Source organism: Penicillium atrosanguineum (assembly GCF_028827265.1).
Source record: "Penicillium atrosanguineum strain IBT 20685 chromosome Unknown utg000008l_segment0_segment0, whole genome shotgun sequence".
NCBI classification, from domain to species: Eukaryota; Fungi; Ascomycota; class Eurotiomycetes; order Eurotiales; family Aspergillaceae; genus Penicillium; species Penicillium atrosanguineum.
In genome coordinates, this window is record NW_026623140.1 from 995,056 (window position 1) to 1,018,570 (window position 23,515).

The 23,515-nt window shown below is 51.4% G+C and overlaps 2 protein-coding genes across 2 annotated transcripts; one reads left to right on the forward strand and one right to left on the reverse strand.

Moving 5' to 3' along the window:
- Nucleotides 1-234: 234 nt before the first annotated feature.
- Nucleotides 235-2,114, forward strand: N7443_009878 (MFS transporter; the record flags this gene model as incomplete). Its single annotated transcript, XM_056889934.1, has 4 exons — nt 235-655; nt 722-743; nt 795-1,218; nt 1,269-2,114. 4 exons carry the CDS (start codon nt 235-237, stop codon nt 2,112-2,114), a joined length of 1,713 nt encoding a protein of 570 aa, XP_056736425.1.
- A 1,429-nt stretch (nt 2,115-3,543) lies between these two features.
- nrps1 (uncharacterized protein) lies at nt 3,544-22,053 on the reverse strand (the record flags this gene model as incomplete). The annotated part of the gene is made up of 8 exons (XM_056889935.1): nt 3,544-6,234; nt 6,290-7,905; nt 7,959-8,619; nt 8,671-9,050; nt 9,113-20,702; nt 20,764-21,060; nt 21,109-21,528; nt 21,583-22,053. The coding sequence occupies 8 exons, from the start codon at nt 22,051-22,053 to the stop codon at nt 3,544-3,546; spliced, it is 18,126 nt and encodes a 6,041-aa protein (XP_056736426.1).
- Nucleotides 22,054-23,515: the final 1,462 nt, after the last annotated feature.

Below are 23,515 nucleotides of genomic sequence, written 5' to 3' on the forward strand. Positions count from 1 at the left end.
TATCCAGAACAAGCGCACATATTGCAATCATCTTGATTCTTTCCTTGGGAGAGAATGACGTCGTGATCCACGGTTCCTGTCCATCAAAGCTTCAGCACGGGGCTATATCTTTTTCCACTGCACCTTCTTGTTATTTGGAGAATGCGCCAGCGCAAGCTCAAGCTCTGAACTCTTTCTTCAACTCTTACCTCCCATAGTGTGCATCCCAAAGCATTGGGCGCACACATATAAACCATGGCGCAAACCGATCATGCCCACAACCCTGACCTCGACCGCGAATCAGACCACGACCACGACAACGACCACGACCATGACCACGAACACGACCACGACCACGACAACTTCTCCCACAGCTCCGTCGACATCGAATCACACGAATCAACCCCGGCAAATACATTTCCGAACAGACTAGACAAGCAAAGCACCGCCGCATCAGGCCTCTCCGTCTTCGAGCAGCACGCGCAATCAGTAGTATCGCGCATACGCAGTCGGGAGCCCGGGCAGACGGCGAAATTCACACATCCGCTATCCCATACGAAAACGAGTTCAGATGCCATTGTTGAGTTCGAGGGGCCGGATGATCCGTATCGGCCTTTGAATTGGGGGTTCAAGAAGAAGGCTGTTACAACGGTTTTATATGGATTGACGACTATGGGTATGTGAATCTGAGGGGATGCTGTGCGGGGAATGTGGAGCTAATTTGGGTCGTTCTTGGGGATAGGTGCTACTTGGGCGAGTTCGATGTGAGTTTTCCTGCTTGATAGAGCTTTGGATGCTGGTGCTGATGAGAGTAGTTATTCAACGGGTCAAACGCAGATTAGCGATGAGTTTGGTGTTTCGACAGAGGTTTCGACGCTTGGTACTTCCTTGCTTCTTTTTGGGTTGGGTCTTGGGCCTCTTGTTTGGGCGCCGTTGTCTGAGGTCTTTGGCCGCAAGCCGGCTGTTCTAGTGCCGTATTTCATCGCTGCTATCATGTCTTTTGGCACGGCGGTGGCGAAGGATCTGCAGACGATCATGTTGACTCGATTCTTCTGTGGTTTCTTTGGGTCTGCGCCGGTGACTAATACCGGTGGTGTGCTGGCTGATATTTGGACGCCTGAGCAGCGCGGTGCTGCAATCGTTGGATATGCCATGGCTGTTGTTGGTGGCCCTGTCTTGGGTCCTATTGTTGGTGGTGCGATTTGCCAGAGTTATCTAGGCTGGCGATGGACTGAATATGCAAGTCAACCCTCCATCATGATTATATGGACAAGCTAACATAACTCCAGCTTACTGGAATCATGATGATGTTCTTCCTCGTCCTGGACCTTCTCTTCATCGACGAAAGCTACCCTCCAGTGCTACTAGTCTACAAAGCCCGCCGCCTACGCTTCACAACAGGCAACTGGGCCCTGCACGCCCGTCACGAAGAATGGGATGTTACTATCAAAGAACTAGGCAACAAATACCTCGTCCGCCCTTTCCAACTCCTCGCAACACCAATCTGCTTCCTTGTCGCCCTTTACGCCTCCTTCGTCTACGGAATCCTCTACCTAAGTCTCGCCGCCTTCCCAATCGTCTTCCAAGAATTACGAGGCTGGAACCAAGTCGTCGGCGCCCTGCCCTTCCTCGCATACCTCGTCGGCATCCTCATCGGCGCCGTAATCAATATCGGAAACCAGAAATTCTATATCAAACGCTTCAAAGCGAATAACAACCGCGCCGTCCCCGAAGCCCGTCTTCCGCCCATGATGTTGGGCTCTATTCTCTTTGCAGCGGGACTGTTCGTCTTCGGCTGGACGAGTCCGAAACACATTCATTGGATCGGACCTATTATTGGTGCTGTGATGATGGGTTTCGGATTCTTCACTATCTTCCAAGCTGCTCTGAATTACCTCATCGATACATTTCAGCGATACTCGGCTAGTGCTGTTGCGGCGAATACCTTCCTGCGCTCCGTGTTCGCGGGCACTTTTCCGCTTTTCACGACCGCAATGTTCCACAACCTCGGTGTGCCGTGGGCGGCGAGTGTTCTTGGATTCATTGCGGTTGCGCTGATTCCGATTCCTTATTTGTTCTATACATATGGACGGAGCATTCGCGCGCGTGGTAAGTGGTCGCTTGAGTCTCTTTAAACTGGGATGGCATAAAGGTTTCGGTTTCTCTATTTTTCTTTTTTGGTACATACTTGATCGGGACTGCATGTTGTGTTTAATGCTTGAGATGCTAGATAGATACCCTTTGCATTGCACTTGAGACTCTCCATAAAGAGGGGGGTTCTGGACATGAATGAATCTCATGAACGTGATATGGTTTTCATACTATAATTGTTAGCCCTTGAGGACCCAAGTAGAGTCTCCGCCCTTGGATCTATTCACAATCTGCTTAGATGTAGTTCGCGTCTGCTGTGTTTAGCTTTTACTTCGCTGGGCTTTGTTCACGAAGCTTGAGGTGGTTGATAGCCACGGGATAGCGAGATCTTACCCCCGAAGAGCGCTCTACCTCATGTGTGCGCCTGCGACCTCACTTCCACTAGGCGACTACCTATTTAGCCGAAGTCATCTCTCAGCAGCTCTGCTGTTAAGCCTCTGTATCCCCCCCTCGTCGTGCTACTATCTCGCTATCATATGGCTCAATTCTGCACCTCTCTTTTTCAGCTTACCTCCTCACTTCCTCTTCATTCCTATCTCTGACTGTCTTTCCAGGCTACTGAGCCCGTTGTAAGTTCCAAAGCCTATTAAATAGTCCTTGATAGCTCCTCTTTATGGCATGCTTGACACGCCGACAAGTTGATGTATCCTCTCCTGTGCCGGTTCCTCCACTCGATGGCAGTCTGGCTCTGCAGCGTAGGCGACACCAACAGAAGGGAACACACATAAGCCCTCCTATGCCCTGGAAGAGGTGCTGAGAGCGGTCGCCGAATGGGCGGATCGAATGACTCTTAATCCTGTATTATCCAATCAAAGAAACTGGTGAACAACGTAGTAATGTTCGGGTAGTTGCCCATTGCATCTCACTCTTCATGAGAGAATACTGCATGTCCCTCGAGGCATACAAGACACCTCAAGCCGCAACCGTGCTACTGTCAAACTCTTTCCGCTGAAGGATGAAACCTTCCCTTGAAAGTAGATAGAAGTTAGAAGTAAAAGATTAGCAGGTAATGAGAGGCCAAAGCTTTGAATAGCCGAAGGCATACAGATATCTACAATAACAGATAGGTCCCGGAAGAATACTTTGATAGAGGTAAATTTCCATTGTATTAGGAGATGATAGGTCTGTGATAGACATTCAACGTAGAATTTGAATGTAAGAGTGAATCTACATAAAGAGAGAACAAAGATAGACACGACACAAAAGAGAAAAAAGCGAAGGACCGACAGACAATTCGTCTATAGAGACCGAACTCATAAAGACATAACAATAGAAAAAGTAAAGAAAAAGTTGCGATAGCAGCATGATTAACCAGAAACAAATCACAATGACAGGAAGGATAGCACCGATCTTTTGTTTGCTTTGCAAACTTTTTTTTTTTTCCATGATCTATCTGCATACTCCATGAGTGAGTCAGCCTCGGCTGGGTACCATATTATTGCGGCGAGTCAGCTTTCTCGCAAGGGTCATTGCCTTCTCCCAGGTCTTCTTCTTCTCGACTGGGTTTCGACTTTCTGGATCGGGGGAGACCGCACCAGTGGCGTATTCGGCAGGATAGTCATCCTGGTGCTTGGCATTGTGCAAGGCCAGGACGGCCATTTGACCCAGGAATGAAGGGTGTTCGAGAAGGTCTTCGAGGCGAACCTTGAGACCCTCCTGTTCGAGTAACCAGGTGAGCTGAGCCATGTTGAATATATCACCACCCAGGTCGAAGAAGGATGAGTCCAGCTGGAAGGCTGGTTGATTGGCAGACTTGTCTCCAGCATCGAGGTCACCGGTGGGGGCGTTAGGTCGCTGAGGCAGGGCCTGGTGCCACGAGCGGGAAAGAATGTCCGAGTGGACAAGTAGCTCAGCAATAGAACGCGACTTGAGGTGGGCGCTGAGGAAGTGCTCGTCCGAAGAACGGGGAAGATCGTCGATTGTCTGGGACGGCAGAGAGCAGAGCATGTTGGGAGACGGCAGGGCAGTGGATGGGTTGGCGACGAGAGACTGCACAATTTCGCAGACCATGTCGAGGACTTTTTCTGCGAAGGCAGGGTGAACGGGTCCCTTCTCAGAATAGCCAAGGGTAATACCGAGGTTGCGCTCGTCGGTAGGACGCGAGACCATGGTCAAGTCTGCAAAGTTATCGTTAACACCAGCACCGCCCATGCGGTACTTGGTGTTATCGAGCTCCAGAGATCCCTCATAGTCGACGTTCTGGTGGAAGACCGAGGTAGTAAAGTAGGTCCAGTCAGGCCAGTCAGTGCATTTCCTGATAATTTCACGGAAGCCGAGAGACTCGAAAGGCATGTTGGAGACCTGCTGGTCCTGAAGGTACCGGAAGAGATCCAGGCCGGTCCATTTGTCGTCAAACTTGACACGGACGGGCACCACGTTGACACAGGGCCCGACAGTGGATTCAATGCCAGGAACAGTGGCGTTGCGGCCGCTGATAGTGAGACCGAAGACAACATCAGATTGGGCAGACAGCTTGGCGAGTGTGAGAGCCCAAGCAGCCTGCATGACCGTTGCAACAGTGACGTTGCCAAGGGCAGTAGGAGGAATCTCGATTGTCTTGCGGATCTCAGTGAAGGCACCGATGTTTTGGAACATGGTGGTACCCTTACGACGGACGACCTGGGTCATACGTGAACCCTTAAGAAGCTTCGACCAATGGTTGTAGTGATCCGGAGTGATTGTTCCTGGGAGCTGGCGAAGGTAGCTGGCATAGGGCGTAACAGAAGGTAGAGGGCTGCCTTCATAGCCGAGCTTCAGGGCAGTCATGATCTTGGACAAACACACTCCATCGTACTGGGTGTGAGACAGGCGGATCATGATGCGGTGCTGGTCGCTTCCCTTCTTCTTGACAACATAGAATTGCACATATTGTTCACCCTCACGAGGGCCATACTCGCGGTCGCGCTGCTGCAGCGTCATGGTGAATTCATCCAAACCACGATCGGTCTCATAGACGAAGATGCTGGGACGAATCTTGCGCAGCACAACCTGGAAGAACTGGTCATGGAAGCAGACAAAGACAGTTCGCAGAATATCAAAGGCATCAACCACCTTCAGGCAACTCTCACGGAGGCGTCTTAGATCTATAGACCCATTGCCCTCCAAGAAGAAGTAGTTCAACATCCATCGCGACTTGAAAAGAGTCGCGGTCAAAGACATGGCTTGGAAGTCAGTGACAGGAAGTACATCGGCAATGCCACCCTTGAAAACACCAATCTTTGGGCAAATGCCATTTTGAAGCGAGGCATCATCAACAGCCATGCTGGGTCTGAGAACAGATATGCTCTCAGTAGATGGGTTCGGCGCAAGAGTAGTAGGCTTACTACCAGGGAATACCTCGACCTCCTTAGGCGTGGTCTGTAGATCAGCATTCAGCATCTGCTGCGTCACATTAGCGGCGCTCACAGTTGCAACCATGTCTTCAAACACAGGGTTGTTGAAGACATCCGCAACAGTAAGAACGAGACCCTCTTCACGGGCCGCGCTCACCATCTTCATGGCAGTGATACTATCACCGCCCAACTTGAAGAAGCTGTCCTGGTGTCTCACGGTATTGGGCGAGAGACCGAGAGCAGTACTCCAAAGACTCCAGAGCTTCCTCTCCACATCGGCCGACATCCCATCCACGCTGGATCGAGACGTTGCCGAACAAATACCCGAATCATCTGCTCCTTGCATACCCTCCAATGGGTAAGGTGAATCCACTCCATCATCAGTCTGGCCGTACACGGACAAACTTGTCTGCAAACGAGGCACCGGCGGCACCATCAACTTCCCGTCCCTCAACATCTGTCCAATAACCTCAGTCACTCGGTCATCAATCATCTTCTGAATGGCAGCGCCATCTAGACCATCCATAGCAGGCTTCGTCGTTTCGCTAAATGTGGCCTGCGAGTTGTCCCATTCGGAGCTAGTATCGACGGCCTTTTGACCGAACTTGGCGTCTGAAAGGGTTGCGGCTGGAGACTCAATGAAGAATGTGAATACCTTCGCAATTGTGTCCACCAGGGACTGCGCTTGACCATCAGAAATCACGTCGTTCCAGTATCGCAGCATGATTCCTTCATTGCCGCGAGAAATATCAACATTGACAGTGACGGCGTACTAGAAGTCGGTTTAGTGATTTGAACTATCAAACGAATTTCGCGGAGTGACTTACCTCGCTTGGATCATGAGCGTGCTGAAGGTCGAATGACAAACCCTTGTCCTTGGTCTCGCCCGCAACGGCGTGGTTTTGGATGGAAAGGGTAGTGTTAAATAGAGACTGGCCCTGTATGCTAAGATCGTGCTGAATACTGGCAAGGGAGCAGCTCTGGTGGGGAATGCTGCGGATATAGTCTCCATTCACTCGTTTAGAGACATCGGTCAGAGTTTCCTGACCCGAGAATTGAACACGGCAGCAAAGCATGTTGATGAATATACCGACCATGTCCTGGATGCCGTTGACAGGCGCATCGCGACCGGCAGACAAGTAACCGAAGCAGACGTCGTCGGATCCTGTGAACTGTCTGAGGACGATAGCCCAAGCAGACAAGGTTAGATTGGCCAAAGTAACCGAAGCCTGTTCACAGAAGCTGAGCAGCTCAGGGTAGCGAGAGAAGTTCATCAGGATGCCCTTCAGCTCACGGTTGGCCTGGAAGGTGGAAGGGGGCGCAAGGTGGCATGGGCTGACACCACCGAGATACTCCTTCCAGTGCTCCAGGGCCTTGTCCTGGCTCTGGGTTCGGATATACTTGATGTAGTCACTGAACTTGGGACCGTCGGCCTCAGACAGCCGACGATCATAGGCCATTGTCAGGTCACGGAGGAGAACATCAACACCGCCACCGTCAATGATAGCATGGTTGATTTCAAGCTTCACCAGAACACGCCCACTGGCTGTACGGCAGACAGTGAACTGATGAGAGAGCTTCGCGGCCCGCATGGCGTTGAGATCTCGGAGTGAGATGGCAGCCAGCTTCTCATCGACCTGGGCATCGGAGCATTCCACTCGCAGGACATTGTCAGTCAGCTTGGCGAGGACGAGCTGGTCAAAAGAGCCACCGCTGTAATTGCTGTCAATGAAGACAGTTCGCAGAACCGGGTGACGCTCCACGAGCATCTGCCATGATCGGGAAAGCTTCTCAGGATCGACCTTCTCGGTGCGGGCATCCTTGATCTCAAAGATGGTGTGGAACATGTACGCACTGGGATCACGCAGCTGGCTGAGCAGCAGACCCTCTTGCATGGGGGAGCAAGGATAAATGTCCTCGACCTCGTTCTTGTTGCGAACACCAAGCTTTCGGAAGGTATTGTTGGTAAGGACCTGAAGGCCCTGGTAGTTCAGTGGCAGTAAAGGGTAGTCGCTGAGGGTAGGTTCCGGTATAGTCTTCCTTAGGACAGACATATCACGCTCCAGAACACCCTTACACTGGAGGATCCAACGACGCACCTGCCCTTCACGGGTCATTTTACGGTTGTAGGTAAACGCGACATTCAGGCGCTCCTTGATGACAATGGCAGATACCTCGAACAGGGCAAAGCGAGTAGTTTCCGGACCCATGTCACCAGCGACAGCGAAGTCTGAACTATCAAAAACGCTGCCCTGGTGGCGGAAGAGCGAGTCGGCCCGCTCAAGCTGCTGAAGGCGACCGAGGTAATTGAAGAGAATCTCCAGAGGAACTTGGAAGTCTTTGTGGTCGGTCTGTAGCATACTTTTTGCAAAGTATGGACGGCCGTTGTCGGTGATTTTGCGGCGAGTGTCTTTGACGCGCTTGATTATATCGATGATTCCTTCTATTATCTGTTAGCAGTTGACGAGGTCAAATAAATGTAATGGAGATACACACCATCGTCGCATTCAACAAGCAGAGGGGCCATGGTGGTGAACCAGCCCACGGTCCTTGAAAGGTCAATGTCGGCATCCCAAGGCTCGCGGCCGTGTCCTTCATTGTAAATTGTCGGAACTTTCCGGTCGGTGAAAGTTTGGCGGAAGGATTGGATAACAGATGCAAGCAAGATATCAACAGTATCGGTACCGAGAACTTCGTGGCATCCATCAAGAACAAATTTGGTAGCATCTTCACTCAATTGGAACGACTCCATCTTAATGTCGCCATAAACGTTGGGTGAATCATGCATGCCCCAGTATTCCAGATTGGCCTGCTCCGGGGTGAAGGGAAGGGTAAGGGAAGAGTCGTTCGCCTTGACTCGCTCCTGTTGCATTGAACACCAGCTCTGGAAGGACAGGGCTTTGTCATCAGAAAGGGAGCCAGACACGACAAGCTCCTCGAGGTCCTGGAGAATGATTCGCCATGAGACCATGTCCACGCAAAGATGGTGAGCAACCAGGAAAAGCACCTGGCCACCGCTGCGCAGGTTGAAAAGATCAGCTGCAAATATCGGCCCGTTCATCGGATCTAGGCAGGCCTGGCTGTCGGCAACCTTAGGAACCATTGCACGGGTATCGCTCACTGAGTGAATTCGGAAGCGATAGGACTCTTGAATCTCCTGTGACATATTTTTAGTAATGCTCAATTTGTCAAACGATGAAAAACATACAGCTGCAGCCCTTTGCTGCCAAGTGCCATTCACCTTGCTGAATCGAGCCCTGAACATTGAGTGTTGGCTAGTAACAGCAGTGATCGCCCGTCGAAGCACTTCTCCCTCGATTCTGCGAGAAACCCGCACAGTAATACTCTGGTTGAAACGAGCGCCCCCCTTGAAGGAAGCCGATGATTGCATGTAGAGTTTCTGAACAGGAGAAAGAGCGAAGCCCTCACCAGGCTTCTCCTCAGATACAGGCACAACAGGTGTCTTCGCGGTGGCAGTCTGAGCCAGTTCCTTAATAGATCGGCTCTGCAAGATATCATTCAAAGTGACAACCAGGCCCTGTTTACGCGCCCGGGAGATCACCGCCATCCCGGTGATACTGTCGCCACCTAGACAAATTTGTTAGTGCACTGGGGTTTGGAATCGGGACTGGCATATATTGAAAACTCACCCAAGCTGACAAAGGAGCGGTCAACGTTGACTTTCTGCGGGGAGATGTTGAGGACTTGCGAGACGATTCCGCGCATGATCTTAAACGAGCCATCCTGTTCTTTCTCCTGGGGCTTTTCAATGTCGCCGCGCTTCATTCGGTCGTAGTCGGCCATAATGCGTTCGTAGCTTTCGTCGTCAATGGTCTCAAGCCAAGCAGTGATCTTCTTTCGGTCAAGCTTGCCGGAAACAAGCATAGGAAGCTTCTGGATGAGAGCCCAGGTTTGTGGAACCATGTAGACGGGAAGCTGGCTCTGAATATTCTTCTGCACCTCAACAAGGCCAGCCAATCCTTGGCTAGACATATCTTCTTCATCAACGAGCTCGCAAGTCTTGTCTGAAATCAACTTATTGTCTTGTGCGATCTTGTTTAGTGACATAACAGTCACGAGGCGCTGCTTGAGAGGTCCAGTCTTCGGCAGGATGACAACTGCGTGGCGGACAAGTGGGTCCTCATAGAGTCGGTGCTCAATCTCACCGAGCTCCATGCGCTGGCCATGCAGCTTAACTTGGTGGTCCTTCCGACTGATGTACTCGATTGAGCCATCAGGGTTGTAATAACAAAGATCACCAGTCAGGTATATTCTGCGAGGAGAAGGTAGAGTCGATGAGTGCTTGAAGTCCTTGGCCCAAACAGGGTTGGTGATGAAGCACTCAGCATTCTTCTCGGGATTCTTGAGATACTCGCGTGCCAACGAAACTCCTTCCAGGGCAAGCTCACCAACAGCACCGAGTGGGACCAGACGGTCATGATTGTCAGGATCCACAATCCAAGTGAGGGTACTCGGGATACCGTAGCCAATTCGTCCAGGATCGCGAGTGGCAGCTACGGCAGTCTCCATAGTTGCGAAGACACATGTCTCAGTCGGCCCGTATCCGTTCATGAGCTTGACTGTGTTCGCCCACTTGGTAATGACTTCACGAGACATCTTCTCACCGCCGCAGATGAGGAGTTTCAGCGAAGGCACTGATGACGGCTCGATGATACTAGCAATGGATGGCGTGAGGAACGTCCAATTCACATTCAAGCGTCGAATAGCACCCGCAACATCGTTCAGGCGATCATCTTCGCTAGGAACACAGATGCAGCCGCCGACCATCAAGATGGCCAGTGTCTCCATGATGGCGGCATCGAACGTCAAAGATGCAAATTGGAAGACACGAGACGTGGAAACCATCTCAGTCAATGGGGCGAAGGCCATTATACTGCTGGCGACGTTGCGGTGCTCAACTATGATACCCTTGGCCCTGCCAGTGCTGCCAGAGGTAAATAGAGCATAAGCCATGTTAGCTGGAGCTGCCTCACTGCGGCGCTTGGCGGAAACATTGAGAGATCCGTAGGCCATCAGGGTTTCCTTGCTGATGGGAATCACAGCCTTGACAACACGATTATAACGGCTGGTATACTTGGGAGTACAAAGAATCATGCTAGCACCAACATCCGCGAGGATCTCTTCATGTCGCGTAACAGGGTGATGGGGATCGAGTGGAACATATCCACCGCCAGCAATAAGAATACTGATGAGGGTGACCATGGCCCACGCTGACTTGTCAAGGCAGACAGGAACAAAGACCTCGGGACCAACACCACGGGAAACCAGGTAATTAGCAAAGGAAGAAGCCAGATCCCAGAACTCTTTGTAGTTAAGCTCGCCATCCCATGCGCAGACGGCGGGAGCATTTGGCGTCTCAATGGCCTTCTCTCGGATGAAGTCGTGAACAGTGCGCTCAACCACAAGAGGATCGCGGCCGTTCCATCGGGCAATCTCCATCTTGTCCTCAGGACTGACAACTTCCAAGTCAACGACTTTCCCAGTGCTTGTCTTGGGAACGGACATCAGCTGCTTGAGAACATGACTGAATTGCTCAGCAAGATGCTTTGACTGCCATCCGTTGATAACAAGCTCATCGTGGTGGACAGTAAAGTGGATGTGGGTCTTGGAAATACCACACTCAAGGACAAGGGGGTGGGTGAAGAAGTCCTCGCTGGTGGCTTGCTTCTCGTCGAACCAAATTTCGTTATTAAGTTCACCCTCACTAGGCTGGATAACCAAGAGGTTCTGGAAGTTGCACGCAGCAGCAGTGTCAGCATTTAGCTGGCGGATGCGCTGAAGACCAGTGTGAAGGTGAGGAATCATGTCGGTGGTGGACTGGTGGATCTTTTCGAGGTACTGAATGAGAGGCGTACCATTGTCGACAACGATGCGAGTTGGGACAGTCGACAGGACAGGGCCAGCGATGTCGCCGACACCAGGCAAGTCGATGTTACGACCTGATAAAGTCTCTCCGAAACATACATCACCAGATCCAGTGTGGGCTGCGACAACGATAGCCCAAGCAGCACGCAGAAGAACAGGCAGAGTAAAATCGACGCTGTTGGCGGGGCGCGAAATACCCATACTATGGTATTGAGTGTTTCCAGCACGCATAGCATCCGCAACGGCGTTCTTGTTTTGGGGGAAAAGTGAGCTAGAAAACTCGGCGAAGTAGTTCTTCCAGAAAGCATCGGACTCTTCCATGTTCGTCTTGCTGAGGTATTCGATGAAGAGACCATAAGAAGTGGCAGGCTGCTGGTTTTGGGCATTATTGTAGTTGTCCTCCAGCTTGCGGTAGACGAGGGGAATACTCCAGCCATCGTAAAGAGCGTGATGCACAGACCACACGAAGTAGGCAGCACGAGATCCGTGGGGTTGGACAATCGCATAACCCGTCAGAGGTGCGCCGTTGTGTTTGGGTAATTCAATTGAGTCACCAGGTAATTTCTCAAAGGACTCGGCATGAACCCAGTGGATGGGAGACTCCTTGAGCACGACCTGAGCGAAGTTCATGGCGTCAGTGTGCACAATGCGAGTACGCAGAATTTCAAGATCGGCTACAGTCTGTTGCCAGGCGGCCTTGAATTGGTCAACATCAGTGCCATCGGCGAGGCGGAAAACAGGCTGAGCGACATAAGCACCATGGTTCTTAACAGACATGGTCAGAAGACCTTCTTGAACGGCACTGCAAGGGTAAACATCAGAAACCATGTCGGTGGCAACGCCACAGTTATCTGTAATCTCATCCATGAGACCCTCGAAATCAACACCATGAGGGAGAAGCGAAAATGCCTTGAGGGAGGTCTTTTTTAGGACCGGGGCTTCTGCGGTCTCCGAGCAAGTCTTCGCCATTTCGGACAACAAAGGGGACTTGAAAATAGTAGCAACATTGAGGGCGATGCCCTGGGCCTGAGCGGCTCCAACCAGGTTCATGGCGGAGAAAGAGTCACCACCAAGCGCAAAGAAGCTATCATCGTTGGTGACTGAACCCTCTTCCAAATCCAAGGTTTTCTCCCAGAGGGTGCGGAGCTTGGCGTCAACACCATTCGTTGAAGCCTCTTCCTTCTTGCTGGGACCATTGAAGGTAATGAAGGACTTAAGATTCTCCTTGGACAGAGTCTGGACCATCGCGCGAAGACGGCGGCGGTCGATCTTGCCGGAGGAAGTAAATGGCAGATTGCGCAGCGGGAAAAACAGGCGCGGCATCATGCTCTGGGGAAGGAGGTCAGGGAGGGAACTCTTCAACCTCTGAATAGCATCCATGTTTGATACTGAAATCGGAAGAAGCAGAGGGTCTGCACCTGGGATGGTAGCAACAAAGTCATCAGAGCTGCCACCTTGGAATGAGTCCTCGGTGTGAATGGTGAAGAAGGCCGCGAGACCCTTGGCGACCGTTCGCTCCTGAGGAACAACAACATCTACAGCAACCTGAGCCCCCTCAGGAAGCGCACGGGCACACTGGTGTTCAATCTCCTCAAGCTCGATACGTTGCCCGTTAAACTTGATTTGAGTGTCTTTGCGGGAGATGAAAGCAAGAGTGCCATCACTGTTGTACCTTACTAGATCACCAGTACGGTACATGCGATCCTTACGCTTGAATAGTCCATGAAGGCCGCTGTGGTGGCTCCAAACGGGATCATCGACGAAGACTGCTTTGGTCTTCTCGGGGTTGGCGAGATATCCACGAGCAATGTTGCTACCTTCGAGGAGCATCTCTCCAACAGCCCCGACAGGGAGAAGTCGGTTGTAGTTGTTGGGATCGACGATCCATACTCTGCAGTTGGGTGCGGTTCCAATGCAGGTTGGATCATTGTTCACACGGTTGCCATCCCAATCAATCTTGACACCAACGGTGGCAACAACAGTAGCTTCGGAGGGGCCGTAGGCGTTGATGACAAACCGATCGTGCCAACGATCTATATGGTTGGCGGGCATCTTCTCACCACCGGTGATGATGGTCTTCAGGGTGGGCACTGACTTGGGCTCCAGGGTGTTGACAATAGCAGGAGGACAAGCCATGTAATTAGCTTCCATACGACGAATTGCACCGCCCAAGTTGTTCATGCGCTCCTCCTCGCTCGGCACGCAAACACAACCACCAGTCATGAGAGTCATCATGATCTCGAGAATGCTGACATCAAAGGTATAATTCGAGAATTGCAGCGCCCGGGTACCTGTGTTCATGTGCAGAGCATCAGCCATTGCCATAGCGGTCGTGCTGAGAGCAGTGTGTTCGACAACGGTGGCCTTGGGCTTGCCCGTAGTACCAGACGTAAAAATAGCATATGCTGCATTTCCAGCGCCGGGTCGTGTACCAGAAATGGCCAGAGGGGACTCGGGAAGCTGAGAAATGGAGCTCTGGCAGACAGCGAAAGCCTTCTTGCACAGATTGGCCATCTTCGGCTGAAGGGTAGAAGAGCATAGCACAAGATCTGCACCAATTTCTTCGATGAGCATCTGAAGTCGGGAGTCGGGGTGAGAAGGATCGATAGAGACAAATGCGCCTCCGGCCTTGAGAATTGCCAGTTGAGAGACAACCGCCCAAGCAGACTTCTCGAAAGAAAGGACAACGAAAACCTCCGGCTTCACGCCCATGCTAGTAAGATACCTGGCGAGACGCGTAGACACAATCTCAAGCTGACCGTAGGTAAAGTTCTTGTCCCAAGAGCAGATGGCCTCTGCACGAGGGTGCAGAAGGGCTTGCTGTTGGATCAGCTCATCGGCGCACTTCTCGAATCGAGGAGGAAGAACAGCATTCCAGTTGTGGATCTGACGACAAGAGCGCTCGGGGAAGAGGTCCAGATCACCAATAGGGCGGTGACAAGGGCTGGAAGACATCATGTCATTCAAGATGTGGTCGAAGGCATCGATGACATGAGTCATTTGGGCGGAGGAGAGAGTATCAGAGGAATAGCTGAAGTGAATTTCAGCGACGGAGCTAGACACAGTGGCCTCGACAGCAACTTTGTAGGTGGTTGTAAAGGTGGCGCCGCGAACTTCTCCTTGGGGAAGACAGGAAGCAGTACGGTAGGTCAGGAGGGTATTGAAGATCTCTGCGTCTTGCATTCCTAGTTGCGTCTTCACAGCAGTAAGCTCGGCAAAGTTCTCACGGCTCTTGTCAAATTGGGCCTTAGATTGCTGAAGAGCTTCGTCAAGCAGACGGTCGTTGTTCAAAAGAGTGCGGAAAATGGAAAGAGTCGAGGAGATATCAGGTTCGCCAGTGGAGAATCCGAAGCAGATATCGTCGTTGCCAGTATAGCATCGCAGGACAAGACCCCAAGCAATTTGGAATAGGGTCTCGACAGAGACACCAGACATCTTGCTGAATGCATGAAGCTTGTCGGTCTGCTTGTTGAGGGTCCGAGTGGAGCGAGCCTCACTACTGGCGTGAAGGGAGATAGAGGGGAAGCTGCAAGGCTCGATATCGGCGAGATACTCCTTCCAGAACTCGAGGTTAATTTCAGTCAAAGAAGATCCGCGGGAGTTGCGATTTCCGGACTTGGCTTCGGTCCAGTGCTTGATGTCAAAAGACCGGACGACACTACTGGATAGGGCGGCGATTTCTGAGCTAAGGGCCTTGTAGTTAATTTTCCCAAGAGGGGTTAAGGGGATTGCTGAGATGGGTATGTATTTACTCGGAACCTTGCTAGCAGGGAGCTTTGCACTGAGATTAGTGTGCAGCGCTGAAATTGTGGACGTCATATCTTTCGCGGAAGTCTGAATGACTCGATCAACGAAGGTGGCTGCCATTCCATCCACAGTAGCGATGAAAGCGACAATTGATGTCGAGTTTTCAGCAGACACCACATCAACAGCAACCTGGCGTTTCGATCCAAAGTGGGCATCAATGGCATTTTGTATCAGCGAGCGATCGGCGCATGTAATGGAAGCATTCTTCTTTCCGAGGAAGACTAAGGCTCCGTCAGAGTTGTAGCGAGCAAGATCGCCAGTCCTGAAGAATAGGCGAGACTCGTTTATCTCAGTCATTTCAGATGCCCAAATAGGGTTCTTCAAGAAATTCTGACTAGCTATCTCATCGTCATCGAGATAGCCACGAGCGAGAACGGGACCTTCGAGAACAAGCTCACCAACCGCACCAACAGGGACGAGAGAGTTGGCATTGGTGGGATCAACCAACCATGAGACAGAAGAGGAAGCAAATCCAATAATAGCTTCTTGAGCTCCGTGGTCAATTATTGTGTGCAAGGAAGCAGAACAAGATTCGGCGGCACCGTAGATGACGTGAAGGTTGAGATCATTAGACTGCCAGTTGTCCAGGACATTTTCCATGGCAGCTTCTCCATGAAGCACAACAATTTGCAAGCTGGGAACATCCTTCGGAGAGATGAAGCTAGCCATAGTGGGAGTGATGCAAGCGACATTGGCACTTAGAACGCTGATAGACGCAGCCAGGTTCCCAGGCTCAACATCAGCTGGAATACAAACACATCCACCGCACATGAAAGTGCCGAAAATTTCTAGCAGGAGCAAATCGGAGGTATGGGCTGCAACTTGGAGCGTTCGAGAAGTATCTGACAAATTTATGGAGAATGCGAAATCCTCGGCACGAGTCATGATCGCAGTGTGCTCCAAAACAACACCACGGGCTGAACCCAAGCTTCCAGCAGTAAAGGCGACATAGGCTGGGTCGGATGGGGAGGAGGTGTTGACAAGAGGCTCGTCATTGAGGTACTCCAGAAGAGACTCGCTGACCGGGATAACGTAAGGAATTATTTCTTCAAGGACTTGAGCCTTCTCGGGAGATGCAAGGGCAACCTGAACGGCGTTGGCGACAACCCACTGCTCCATGAGACCCACGGTATGGGCGCTATCGACGGGAATGCAGCCGCCGCCTGCTTTCATGATCGCCAACATAGAAACCGTGTTCCAAACAGACTTGTCGAAGCAACTTGGGATCAGGGTGCCAGGCCCAACGCCGAAAGTGATGAGGTAGCTCGCGAGGCGGGAGGAATACTGATCCAGCTTGGAGTATGTAAGGTTTCCATCCCAAGCAATGATAGCCAAGGCATCCGGACACTTTTTGGCCATCTCCTGGACAACCTGATGGACACATTTCTCTACGCCATGAGGGATAGTATCGTTCCAAGTCAGGATATCAGTCTTGTTCTGTTCACTGAGGCTGTCAATCTGGCGTATCTCACTATCAGCGTGGGTCAGGATGCTCTCAAGGAATTGAACATAGGTGTTCGCAACGTTGGTAGCCTGAGCGTCGGACAAGTTGCTAGTCCAATAATTGAGGTCAATACTGGCCTTGGTGTCCTGGGCCTCAATATTGATGTATACCGGGAACTCAGCCGGATCATGAATGGATCCAACCTCGACACACTCAATTTCACTGCTCACTACATCCTTTGCGCTAGGAAGACGACGGTAAGAGACACCTGAGTCAAACAGATTGGCGTCAGACAGCTTCAGAGCATGCTGGATGTCAATAAGCGAGGTGTGGCGATATGGAAGACTCTCCATGTAGTCATTCTGAATCTGGTTCAGAACATCGCTGAGCAGAGAATCTCCCGAAATCTTCATCCGGCAGACCATCAAATTGATTACAGGACCAACGACCCACTGCACTCCATCTGCAGCAACGTCACGAAGAGAGGCCATATAACTGAAGCTCACATCATCTGAGCCACAATACAGGCGCAAGGTGAGACCCCATGCAGCATTGAAGACGTTAGATAGGGTGATTCCCTTCTTCTCGACTACACTCTGTAGCTTATCCAGAGAACCGAAATTGACTGGAATAGATCGAAGGGTCTTTTGCAGAACATTTTCGCCATCGGTGAGAGTTGGGAAGAGGCAAGGCTTCGCATCCGCAAGGTAAGAGCTCCAGTACTTGATACTAGCTTCTTGTGGGACATCCTTCAGCCATTGAATATAGTCTTTGAACAAAGGACGTGGACTCTCTTCCAGTCTTCCGACATAGGCAAGTTGCAAATCCCTGAGAATGATGGAGATCGAATTGCCATCCATAGCGGCATGGCTCAGCTCAATACGACAGAACAGTCTGCCAGTCGACGTCTGGCAAATGCTAAAACGGTAGGCCGGTCGCATCTCGCTGTAATCCTTGGGCTCCTGGGCATCAAACGTGGTTAACACATCGCTGTCGCCAGCCGACTGAAGAATCACTGGAGCTTGATCATACTCCTTCAAAACAACCTGGCAGAAGGGATCGCGAGGAGTAAGGTTTTCTGCGAAGATAGTTCGAAACATTGCGTGGTGAGAGACAACCTGCTTCCAAGCCTCCACAAGCCGGTTCAAATTAGGCTCAGTCGATCCAGTCGCGCGAACCTCAAATGTATCGTGAACGGCATAGTAAGAGCTATCGCGAGTACGACCAAGCAAAATACCCTGCTGCATACGAGAGCAAGGATAAATATCCTCAACAAGCTCTGGCGACTTAACACCAATAGCTGGCAGCTTCTGAGTGAGCAACGTCTCCAGATTGTCATATGACAACGACAGCATCGGGTAAGAGCTCAGGGTCAGGCGAGGCGACATATTCATTAATTGATCAGACATCGAAACAAGCTGCTGCTGGCAGTTGGAAACCCAAGTATGGATGCGATCCTGGTGCTGCATGAACTTGTTGAAAGAAAATGTGAACCGGATCTTCCCATGCACGACCATTGCAGAGATCTCAAATAGACCGAATCGAGGGGTGTCTTTACCAAAGTCGGCGGCACCACCACCCTGCCCAGCTTCTCCGGCCATCTGGTCGACGAGTTGGAAAAGACCATCTTGTCTCTGTAGGTCACGGTGCTGGCCAACATAGTTGAAGGAGATCTCGAAAGGACGTGGGTGAGTTCCGCTTTGCTTGCCGAAGCCAGGAAGAACTCGGCTGGCGAAGTCCGCGCGACCGTTATCAGACACTCGACGTCGTAGATCCTTGACTTGTACAAGAGTGGCGATTGGACTCTCAGCCTTGAAGGCAGAAACGAAGATAGGGTGTAGAATGGTGAACCAGCCAACAGTGTGCGAAATATCGATCGAGGGGTCCCAGACTTCACGACCGTGGCCTTCGTTATAGATCACGGGCAAGGAGCGGTCATTGAAGGAGCGGCCGAACGAGTGAAGCATGGCTGCGAGGAACAAATCGATAGGCTCAGTGTCCAAGGCCTTGTGGCACTCGAGCAGAATGGCGTTGCTTTGAGCAGCATCGATCTCGAAAGAGGCACAGTCGACGTCACCATAGGTCGTCGAAGTACTTTTTAACCCCCAGTAGCTGTAATCTGTGGGAGGCAAAGAGTCGGTCGAAGCCTTACCTTCTTCAATCAAAGATTTGCTGTGGTCGACCTGCAGACGGCACCAAGTCTGGAAAGGAAGAGAGCTATCCTCGCTGACAGATTTCTGGGGGTTCAAAAGCACATCCTCCAGATCCTCAAGGATGATTCTCCAGGAGACAATATCAACGACCAAATGGTGTGCCGTCATAGACAAAACATGAGCCTGGTCTTTGCCCTTGACGCGGAAGTAATCGATAGCTAAAAGAGGCCCGGTGAAGCAGTTGATGGAAGACTGACTGTCAGCAATGTAGGGCTTTATGTTGTCCATGTTGGAAACACTATGAGTCTTCCACCGATACGACCCCTTCACATCTTTTGTAATGCGCTGAGCAGACGCCACCGCGTCCTCAGCATGATTGAAGCGAGCACGGAGCATTGAGTGACGCGAGACAAGTGTTTCAATTGCCTTGCGAAGTGTACGCTCATCAACAGGCTTGTTTAACTTGGTAAGAATCCCCTGGTTAAAGTGCCCCTGTCCCTCTTTACGCACACCAAAGTGAAGGACCTGGATGGGCGAAAGTTCGAACGGCTGGTCGACTGCCTCCTTGTAAGTCGTGCCGTGATCGATTGCTTTCGCACGGGTAGCAAGTTCCCGGATCGACTTGCTTCGCAAGACCTCCTGCACCGAAAGACCAAGACCACGCTTCTTGCACAATCCAATACAAGTCATTGCGGCGATAGAATCACCGCCCATTGCCAGGAAACTCTGATCCAAGCTGACATTGGTCTGAGGAATGTTTAGAACCCGACTGTAGACGGCGGCCAGGGCCTCCTCCTTTTCGTTTGCCGGTTGAGACATCTGTTCCTCCGACACAGATACGGTGTTGGCGGTTGTAATGTCGGGGTCTTGTTCCATACCACCAACCCAGCCGGCAATACCCTTTCGATCGAGTTTCCCAGAAGGGAGAAGAGGGAGAGCTTCGACGCACAGCCAGACGGCTGGCACCATGTATGTCGGCATCCGGGCCGACAGACGCTCTCGAATTCCAGGCACAAGCTTTGCTTTGTCCGTGGCAGAAATTAATCGCAGAGGCTCCAGCTCTGACTCGGACTGTTCAGCCAGAAGACCGGTGGAAGAGATGACAGCGGCCAGACGGCCCTTGGAGTAGCCAGTCTTGGGGAAGAAGACAGAGCAATGAGTGACGTTCAAATCGGTACTCAGTTGCTTCTCAATTTCTCCCAGCTCAACACGCTGGCCGTGTACCTTCACCTGGGTATCTTTGCGACCGACGTAGTTAAGCGATCCCTTCTCGGAATTATATCTCACCAGGTCGCCAGTCTTGTAGAATCGGCGATTCGTGCCCCGATGTGGATCACGTTTTGTCCAAACCGGATCGTAAATAAAAGATTCGTTCGTCTTCTGCGGATTGTTGACGTAGCATCGAGCGAGGGTCGGGCCTTCAAGCAAAAGTTCTCCAGGGCAGCCAACAGGTACGAGCTCATCGTGGTTCTCAGGATCCACTAGCCACGCTCTGACGCCGATTGGCAGGCCTATATTCTTACAATCGGTGTCCGGTGTGACATGGGAGTTCAGGACGGATGCGACACTGGCCTCAGTAGGCCCGTAACCATTGATCAGTTGAATTCTGGACCAGGTTTCCAGTTGTGACTGGGACATTGCCTCTCCGGCCAGGACCAGACTCTTCAGACCCGGCACGCTTCCAATTTCAATAAAGCCGATGAATGACGGGGTGAAACACGCTTGGGTCACCCGCATCTCGTTGATCGCTCCCACAATGTCATTTAAGCGAGCTTCCTCGCTTGGAATGCAGACACATGCACCAGCGATCAAAGGTGTCAATGACTCTGACAAACTTGCGTCAAAGGTGTGAGCTGCAAACTGCAGGCACCGCGAGTCTCGGTAAATAGCCAACCCAGGTCCGTGGGCCTTCGAGCTGGACAAGAAAGCACGGTGCTCAAGGAGAGTTCCCTGAAAACAAATCATGTCAGCCCAGAAGCCCGAAAGTGAGTTCGGCAACATTAAAACATACCTTGGGTTCTCCTGTGGAGCCAGAGGTGAACAGAACATAGGCCGCATTCTGGCTAGTCACACCAGATGTAAGGTCGACGGCAGGGTCTGACAGGCGTTCCAGGGTTTCGGCGCAGAGGGGGATTAAAGTCTTTACAATGGGACGGAGGGCCTCTGCGCGAATCTGTGAACACAGTACAACCTGTGCCTTGACCGACTCGATCAGGCGCTGCAATCGAGAAGTCGGATGTGTCGGGTCTAATGGGACGAAAGCTCCTCCAGCTTTCATAACACCAAGCATTGCGACAATGTTCCATTTCTGCGCTTGTTAGCTCTATTGCACGAACAAAGACAATACGCCACTTACCGATTTATCGAAGCACAATCCTACTCGCACTTCCGGACCAACGCCCTGCATACGCAAGTGACATGCAAGCTTAGCAGCCGCCTCATCGAGCTCGCGATACGTCAAATTACCATCCCACGCGCACACGGCCTCCCTGTCCGGCCCATTAATCGCGTTGTCTCGGATAACGTCGTGGATGCACTGATCATAGAGCTGCGGGGTGTGGGCATTCCACTTGCAGACTCGCTGCCAATCGTTCTCCGAAAACAAATTAAGCTGGCTAATAGCGGTGTTTTCCGGAGAAGAAAGGACTTTGGCAAGTATCTGCTCAAAGATGTGGGAGACACTCTTCATCTGCTCACCGGACATGTCTCCATTGCGCCATTCAAGGAAGATATTGATGTCCCGGCGCAATACCTTAACATGAAGACGAACTTGGCACTGCGATTACGTTAGCAATGCAATATGCTGAGAACTAATGTTGCAACTGCATACCTGGTCTGGGAGTGCGGATGCCAGAATGGGTTGAGAGGTTGAAGAAGGCGGGTCATTCGCCTTGCGATATGTGCGGAGCATGAGGATGGTGTTGAAGGGCCAGTAGCCCTCAGCTTGCTGTGATTCTCTATCTCCATGCACTTTATCTACAATTGCCTTGACGGTGTCGTTTTCGTTCACCGCTAGTCGCACGGCGGAGAGGTTGGGCGAGCGCTGTACAGGGTTTCGGGTCGAGATGGAGTCGCCATCGATGTGTTGATAGCCGAAGCAAATGTCCTCAGAACGGATATAGTAGTGCAAAACCAGTGCCCAGGTGGCCCGCAGAATGGTTTCGAGTCTTCCTTCGTGCCATGCGGTTAATAACTGCGCGTGTTGAGAAGGAGTCGGTCTCGTCTTTATCGAAACCGGTCGTTTAGGCCCATCGACGGCCGCAGCGAAGCGAGGAAGGTAGCAGTGGGAGGATTGAGTCATGGCGTGTGACTCTTTTGTTCGTGGGTGGTTTTTTGCTGCCAGAAATTCGATCGATGGGGTATCGTGCGTGTTGAGAGAGCCTTCGTATTAAGGATGTAGGGAATTAAGAGTAGAAATCCGAGTAAAAGTCTCGCACACTGGTCCGGCGTAGTTGGATGGTCTCAGTCAATTTGAAGAGGTTTTAATTTTCAGAGGTCAAGATTATTTACGCCGTCATTGGGACTAGAGGCTGCATGGCCATGCTCCAGCTCGTTTACGAACATCATCTATGTACGGGATTACAGTAATACCACCCCGGTAACCAATAACATCGAATGGAGCTCTGCCAATTTCAGGATAGCCCCAAGTATCTTCCTTGCATAAGTTCGGATCTAGATGATGAAGGGTTGGAGACGTTACGCCGCATCGGCCATGAGTGGGTCAGCATGCCCCCACCCCCCTGTGGAACTGTGGACCCAAGACAGGCTCAGACAGCCCCGATTCGGCTAGGCTCTATACAGCCCAGTCCACCTTCTGGACCCAGGTTGTGGTATCCGGTATTTCCGGCACTTTGCCTATGTTTTGCTATTATGAGAAAAAATAAACGAAGCAAAACATGCTGAGCTATGGCGATCTACTCCGCTTTCAGCTCGCTCCAGCTCGCTCCAGCTTGCAGCTTACTAATTTTCTAATTTTCTATATTTGTCTTCCTTGGCCCTTCTGCCCTCGTAATCGTCAATTCTTTTTCTCTTGGAAATTTCCACTTATGTCGACTAGTCGTATTGCGCTGCAATTTCCCGCGTCCTGATCAGACCCCCCTCCCTGGGATATGCGGTCTCAACGTGGTTCAGCAAGGCGGACGCCAGGCTGTCAAAGGAAGGAGGATCTTCCATTTAGGCCTTCGCTACGGTAATCCCGAAAGGGCGCGGGAATTTTCTGGAAATAGCTCAAACACTTCTTCTAAGCGCTCAGGTCAGGCGTGCTTATGACGATGGTTCAGATAGTGCACAGGGCGTTCTCTAAAGGGTAGGTTCGTCCGGGTTGTCCCCGTTCCATGCATGTAGGGCTGCCACCTTCAGTGCATTAATTGGCCCGCTGAATAGCTCACGGGGTCTGGGGGATCTCAATGAGTTACACTGACGGTGAGCAAGATGAAAGCTGTACACATGGCAAGATCCACGTCCCATGGCTCGGGACTCTTGTGAAGGTCAGTGCACATGAAGCTTAAGGCCCAATGCCAGCAAGGTTTGACCCGGGACGGGATGATCAGACGATTTACCGCGCATTTCTCAGGAACTTTCGTCGGGAGAGTTACCGAGATCGGTTGATCACGGCTGGGCTCCAACACCGAAAGTTTGACCCCATTCTGTCTTTGCATCCCTTTCAGGTCTGAGCGATTTCACAGCAGTCTGCAAAAATCATTAGTGGGGGTGTTGCAGTCGCTTAGCTCAGATCTGTTCGCGACTAGGGAAAGACCTTCCAT